Genomic DNA, 8,554 nt, shown 5'->3' with positions numbered 1-8,554 from the left:
CCGTCTCCCCTCCCTCGGTACCCGGTGGGACCGGGAGTCCAGCTCCCGTCTCCCCTCCCTCGGTACCCGGTGGGACCGGGAGTCCAGCTCCCGTCTCCCCTCCCTCCGTACCCGGTGGGACCGGGAGTCCAGCTCCCGTCTCCCCTCCCTCGGTACCCGGTGGGACCGGGAGTCCAGCTCCCGTCTCCCCTCCCTCGGTACCCGGTGGGACCGGGAGTCCAGCTCCCGTCTCCCCTCCCTCCGTACCCGGTGGGACCGGGAGTCCTGCTCCCGTCTCCCCTCCCTCGGTACCCGGTGGGACCGGGAGTCCAGCTCCCGTCTCCCCTCCCTCCGTACCCGGTGGGACCGGGAGTCCAGCTCCCGTCTCCCCTCCCTCGGTACCCGGTGGGACCGGGAGTCCTGCTCCCGTCTCCCCTCCCTCCGTACCCGGTGGGACCGGGAGTCCAGCTCCCGTCTCCCCTCCCTCGGTACCCGGTGGGACCGGGAGTCCTGCTCCCGTCTCCCCTCCCTCGGTACCCGGTGGGACCGGGAGTCCTGCTCCCGTCTCCCCTCCCTCCGTACCCGGTGGGACCGGGAGTCCAGCTCCTGTCTCCCCTCCCTCGGTACCCAGAGGGACCGGGAGTCCTGCTCCCGTCTCCCCTCCCTCGGTACCCAGTGGGACCGGGAGTCCAGCTCCCGTCTCCCCTCCCTCGGTACCCGGTGGGACCGGGAGCCCAGCTCCCGTCTCCCCTCCCTCGGTACCCGGTGGGACCGGGAGTCCTGCTCCCGTCTCCCCTCCCTCCGTACCCGGTGGGACCGGGAGCCCAGCTCCCGTCTCCCCTCCCTCGGTACCCAGAGGGACCGGGAGTCCTGCTCCCGTCTCCCCTCCCTCGGTACCCAGTGGGACCGGGAGTCCAGCTCCGGTCTCCCCTCCCTCGGTACCCAGTGGGACCGGGAGTCCAGCTCCGGTCTCCCCTCCCTCGGTACCCACTGGGACCGGGAGTCCAGCTCCGGTCTCCCCTCCCTCGGTACCCAGTGGGACCGGGAGTCCAGCTCCGGTCTCCCCTCCCTCGGTACCCAGTGGGACCGGGAGTCCAGCACAGTGCCCGAATCGCCCACAGCCCTCTTGGACCACTCCTCAGCAGGTGATCCTGGAGGTGGCCAGAAGGAAGAGTGGTAGTTGGTTCCGTCCATCCCTACCTGTGAGTTTGCGATGGGAGGGGGTGTGAGAACAACTTCACTCTGCACCTAATCTGCAGTTGGTGCTGTGGGCTTAATCCCTTTTGCAGAAAGGCTGTGCAGGTCGAGGGAGCAGCTTCCTCTGTATCGGTGAGCTTGTGAGGAAATTCTGACCCGGAACGGGAGGCTCAGCTGTGAAATTCAGAGCTTGGAGGGGTTGGGTTTGCAGAAACCTGTTGCTAATTGACACCAAGGACATGCCTTCTCGTGCTGCAGTCGGGGAAGGCACAGCGACTGGAAGACTCACACTCAATGTTTTTGGAATAAGTTCTGCTCCTCCGCCATCAAATTTATCAATAGACAATGAATCGATAACACTAATTTTAGTCTCCGTTTGCACTGCTTATATAGCATTTATATATTACTTGTTGAGATTCCTGCTGTGTTTCATGTATGGAGCTGTACTGATGCGGCAGGACAAGAGATTTCATGACATATGTCAGGAATGATAAAACTTATTCTGATCTGGATTCTGAACAGCAATTCAATTCACTCTTTAGAATGAACTGCTAAATGGTAAAATAATGGTGTCCAATTGTAATTTTTATGATTTCCAACAGGATATAATTTTACCACGAAGTCCCTGGAGGGAGAGGGGAGGATGCTGACTTACCATCGTATCATAGAGGCCTTAAAATTTGGAGTCGGACAGATGGATGCGCTTCACCCTCAAAAGGTTAGTCAGCTCTGATTACTTCCCAGCGGTTACTCCTCTGTTTACCCCCAAGGGTGATCCTGGGCTGCGATGATCACTTTTGGGTGCATGTCAGGCAATGTTCACCATTCCACCACAGAGTCCATTGTGAGTGAGTTGCCTGGGCGGGGCCGAATTAAATGCCACGGGAAATTGCAGCGGAGGTCAGGGAGTGAGGGGTGAGGGCTGGAGGGGTGTGGAGGTCGTTGTGATTCAGACACACCCTGTACCCCTCACCGTGACACTGACACACCCCACACCCCTCACTGTGACACCGACACACCCCACACCCCTCACTGTGACACCGACACACCCCTCACCTCTCACCGTGACACTGACACACCCCTCACCCCTCACTGTGACTCCGACACACCCCTCACCCCTCACCGTGACACTGACACACCCCTCACCCCTCACTGTGACTCCGACACACCCCTCACCCCTCACTGTGACACTGACACACCCCACACCCCTCACTGTGACACTGACACACCCCTCACCCCTCACTGTGACACTGACACTCCCCTCACCCCTCACCGTAACACCGACACTCCCCACTCCCCACACCCCTCACTGTGACACCGACACACCCCACACCCCTCACTGTGACACTGACACTCCCCACACCCCATCACCGTGACACCGACACACCCCACACCCCATCACCGTGACACTGACACTCCCCACACCCCATCACTGTAACACCGACACACCCCACACCCCTCACCGTGACACTGACACACCCCTCACCCGTCACTGTGACACTGACACACCCCTCACCCATCACCGTGACACTGACACACCCCACACCCCTCACCGTGACACTGACACACCCCACACCCCTCACTGTGACACCGACACACCCCTCACCCCTCACTGTGACACTGACACACCCCACAACCCATCACCGTGACACTGACACACCCCACACCCCTCACCGTGACACTGACACACCCCACACCCATCACCGTGACACCGACACACCCCACAACCCATCACCGTGACACTGACACACCCCTCACCCCTCACTGTGACACCGACACACCCCACACCCCTCACTGTGACACCGACACACCCCACACCCCACACCGTGACACTGACACACCCCTCACCCCTCACCGTGACACTGACACACCCCTCACCCCTCACTGTGACACCGACACACCCCACACCCCTCACTGTGACACCGACACACCCCTCACCCCTCACTGTGACACCGACACACCCCACACCCCTCACCGTGACACCGACTCACCCCACACCCCTCACTGTGACACTGACACACCCCACACCCCTCACTGTGACACCGACACACCCCACACCCCTCACCGTGACACCGACACACCCCATCACTGTGACACCGACACACCCCATCACCGTGACACCGACACACCCCACACCCCTCACCGTGACACCGACACATCCCACACCCCTCACTGTGACACCGACACTCCCCTCACCCCTCAGTGTGACACCGACACTCCCCTCACCCCTCACTGTGACACTGACACTCCCCTCACCCCTCACTGTGACACTGACACTCCCCACACCCCTCACTGTGACACTGACACACCCCTCACCCATCACCGTGACACTGACACACCCCACACCCCTCACCGTGACACTGACACACCCCACACCCCTCACTGTGACACCGACACACCCCTCACCCCTCACTGTGACACTGACACACCCCACAACCCATCACCGTGACACTGACACACCCCACACCCCTCACCGTGACACTGACACACCCCACACCCATCACCGTGACACCGACACACCCCACAACCCATCACCGTGACACTGACACACCCCTCACCCCTCACTGTGACACCGACACACCCCACACCCCATCACCGTGACACTGACACACCCCTCACCCCTCACTGTGACACCGACACACCCCACACCCCTCACTGTGACACCGACACACCCCACACCCCACACCGTGACACTGACACACCCCTCACCCCTCACTGTGACACCGACACACCCCACACCCCTCACTGTGACACCGACACACCCCACACCCCACACCGTGACACTGACACACCCCTCACCCCTCACCGTGACACTGACACACCCCTCACCCCTCACTGTGACACCGACACACCCCACACCCCTCACTGTGACACCGACACACCCCTCACCCCTCACTGTGACACCGACACACCCCACACCCCTCACCGTGACACTGACACACCCCACACCCCTCACTGTGACACCGACACACCCCTCACCCCTCACTGTGACACCGACACTCCCCACACCCCATCACTGTGACACCGACACACCCCACACCCCTCACTGTGACACCGACACACCCCTCACCCCTCACAGTGACACTGACACACCCCTCACCCCATCACTGTGACACCGACACACCCCACACCCCTCACTGTGACACCGACACACCCCACACCCCTCACTGTGACACTGACACACCCCACACCCCATCACTGTGACACCGACACACCCCACACCCCTCACCGTGACACCGACTCACCCCACACCCCTCACTGTGACACCGACACACCCCTCACCCCTCACCCCTCACTGTGACACTGACACTCCCCACACCCCTCACTGTGACACCGACACACCCCACACCCCTCACTGTGACACTGACACACCCCACACCCCTCACCCCTCACTGTGACACTGACACACCCCTCACCCCTCACTGTGACACTGACACACCCCACACCCCTCACCGTGACACCGACACACCCCACACCCCATCACCGTGACACCGACACTCCCCACACCCCATCACCGTGACACCGACACTCCCCACACCCCATCACCGTGACACCGACACTCCCCACACCCCTCACTGTGACACTGACACACCCCTCACCCCTCACTGTGACACTGACACACCCCACACCCCTCACCGTGACACCGACACACCCCACACCCCATCACCGTGACACCGACACTCCCCACACCCCATCACCGTGACACCGACACTCCCCACACCCCATCACCGTGACACCGACACTCCCCACACCCCTCACTGTGACACCGACACACCCCTCACCGTGACACCGACACACCCCACACCCCTCACCGTGACACCGACACACCCCATCACTGTGACACCGACACACCCCATCACCGTGACACCGACACACCCCACACCCCTCACCGTGACACCGACACACCCCACACCCCTCACCGTGACACCGACACACCCCATCACTGTGACACCGACACACCCCATCACCGTGACACCGACACACCCCACACCCCTCACCGTGACACCGACACATCCCACACCCCTCACTGTGACACCGACACTCCCCTCACCCCTCAGTGTGACACCGACACTCCCCTCACCCCTCACTGTGACACTGACACTCCCCTCACCCCTCACTGTGACACTGACACTCCCCACACCCCTCACTGTGACACTGACACACCCCTCACCCATCACCGTGACACTGACACACCCCACACCCCTCACCGTGACACTGACACACCCCACACCCCTCACTGTGACACCGACACACCCCTCACCCCTCACTGTGACACTGACACACCCCACAACCCATCACCGTGACACTGACACACCCCACACCCCTCACCGTGACACTGACACACCCCACACCCATCACCGTGACACCGACACACCCCACAACCCATCACCGTGACACTGACACACCCCTCACCCCTCACTGTGACACCGACACACCCCACACCCCTCACTGTGACACCGACACACCCCACACCCCACACCGTGACACTGACACACCCCTCACCCCTCACCGTGACACTGACACACCCCTCACCCCTCACTGTGACACCGACACACCCCACACCCCTCACCGTGACACCGACTCACCCCACACCCCTCACTGTGACACTGACACACCCCATCACCGTGACACCGACACACCCCACACCCCTCACCGTGACACCGACACATCCCACACCCCTCACTGTGACACCGACACTCCCCTCACCCCTCAGTGTGACACCGACACTCCCCTCACCCCTCACTGTGACACTGACACTCCCCACACCCCTCACTGTGACACCGACACACCCCACACCCCTCACTGTGACACCGACACACTCCACACCCCTCACTGTGACACCGACACACCCCTCACCATCACCGTGACAATGACACTCTCCTCACCCCTCACTGTGACACCGACACACCCCACACCCCTCACCGTGACACCGACTCACCCCACACCCCTCACTGTGACACTGACACACCCCACACCCCTCACTGTGACACCGACACACCCCACACCCCTCACTGTGACACCGACACACCCCACACCCCACACCGTGACACTGACACACCCCACACCCCACACCGTGACACCGACACACCCCACACCCCTCACTGTGACACCGACACACCCCACACCCCACACCGTGACACCGACACACCCCACACCCCATCACCGTGACACCGACACTCCCCTCACCCCTCACTGTGACACTGACACTCCCCACACCCATCACCGTGACACCGACACACCCCACACCCCATCACCGTGACACCGACACACCCCACAACCCATCACCGTGACACCGACACACCCCACACCCCATCACCGTGACACCGACACACCCCACACCCCATCACCGTGACACCGACACACCCCACACCCCTCACTGTGACACCGACACACCCCTCACCCCTCACCCCTCACTGTGACACTGACACACCCCACACCCCATCACCGTGACACCGACACACCCCACACCCCTCACTGTGACACTGACACACCCCACAACCCATCACCGTGACACTGACACACCCCACACCCCATCACCGTGACACCGACACACCCCACACCCCTCACCGTGACACCGACACACCCCACAACCCATCACTGTGACACTGACACACCCCCACACCCCTCACTGTGACACCGACACACCCCACACCCCTCACTGTGACACTGACACACCCCTCACCCCTCACTGTGACACTGACACACCCCACACCCCTCACCGTGACACCGACTCACCCCACACCCCTCACCCCTCACTGTGACACCGACACACCCCACACCCCTCACTGTGACACTGACACACCCCTCACCCCTCACCATGACACTGACACACCCCACACCCCTCACTGTGACACTGACACACCCCTCACCCCTCACTGTGACACTGACACACCCCACACCCCTCACCGTGACACCGACTCACCCCACACCCCTCACCCCTCACTGTGACACTGACACACCCCACACCCCTCACCCCTCACTGTGACACTGACACACCCCACACCCCTCACTGTGACACCGACACACCCCTCACCCCTCACTGTGACACCGACACACCCCACACCCCTCACTGTGACACCGACACACCCCTCACCCCTCACTGTGACACCGACACACCCCACACCCATCACTGTGACACCGACACACCCCACAACCCATCACCGTGACACCGACACACCCCACTCCCCTCACTGTGACACCGACACACCCCTCACCCCTCACTGTGACACTGACACACCCCACACCCCTCACCGTGACACTGACACACCCCACACCCCATCACTGTGACACCGACACACCCCACACCCCATCACCGTGACACCGACACACCCCACACCCCTCACTGTGACACCGACACACCCCACACCCATCACCGTGACACTGACACACCCCACACCCCATCACTGTGACACCGACACACCCCACACCCCATCACCGTGACACTGACACACCCCACACCCCTCACTGTGACACCGACACACCCCTCACCCCTCACTGTGACACCGACACACCCCACACCCCTCACCGTGACACTGACACACCCCACACCCCATCACTGTGACACCGACACACCCCACACCCCATCACCGTGACACCGACACACCCCACACCCCTCACTGTGACACCGACACACCCCACACCCATCACCGTGACACTGACACACCCCTCACCCCATCACCGTGACACCGACACACCCCACACCCCTCACTGTGACACTGACACACCCCTCACCCCTCACTGTAACACCGACACACCCCACAACCCTCACTGTGACACTGACACACCCCTCACCCCTCACTGTAACACCGACACTCCCCACACCCCTCACCGTGACACTGACACTCCCCACACCCCATCACCGTGACACCGACACACCCCACACCCCTCACCGTGACACCGACACACCCCACACCCCTCACTGTGACACTGACACTCCCCACACCCCATCACCGTGACACCGACACACCCCTCACCCCTCACTGTAACACTGACACTCCCCACAACCCATCACCGTGACACCGACACACCCCACACCCCTCACTGTGACTGACACACCCCACACCCCATCACCGTGACACCGACACACCCCACACCCCTCACTGTGACTGACACACCCCACACCCCATCACCGTGACACCGACACACCCCACACCCCTCACTGTGACTGACACACCCCACACCCCATCACCGTGACACCGACACACCCCACACCCCTCACTGTGACTGACACACCCCACACCCCATCACCGTGACACCGACACACCCCACACCCCTCACTGTGACACTGACACACCCCTCACCCCTCACTGTAACACCGACACACCCCACAACCCTCACTGTGACACTGACACACCCCACACCCCTCACCCCTCACTGT

The 8,554-nt window shown here is 61.9% G+C and overlaps 1 protein-coding gene across 1 annotated transcript in view; it reads left to right on the top strand.

Annotated features, from left to right (window-relative positions):
* Nucleotides 1–8,554, top strand: part of LOC140732863 (glutathione hydrolase 5 proenzyme-like) — a 128,431-nt gene that overhangs the window by 93,641 nt on the left and 26,236 nt on the right. The window contains exon 7 of the mRNA XM_073055493.1: nucleotides 1,779–1,894. Within this exon, the coding sequence (XP_072911594.1) occupies nucleotides 1,779–1,894 (116 nt within the window). The remainder of the gene's footprint in view (nucleotides 1–1,778; nucleotides 1,895–8,554) is intronic.

This window comes from Hemitrygon akajei, chromosome 9, assembly GCF_048418815.1.
Source record: "Hemitrygon akajei chromosome 9, sHemAka1.3, whole genome shotgun sequence".
Taxonomy (NCBI): Eukaryota; Metazoa; Chordata; class Chondrichthyes; order Myliobatiformes; family Dasyatidae; genus Hemitrygon; species Hemitrygon akajei.
Note: the sequence above shows the minus strand (reverse complement) of the source record. Positions and strands in the feature narration are given on the sequence as shown.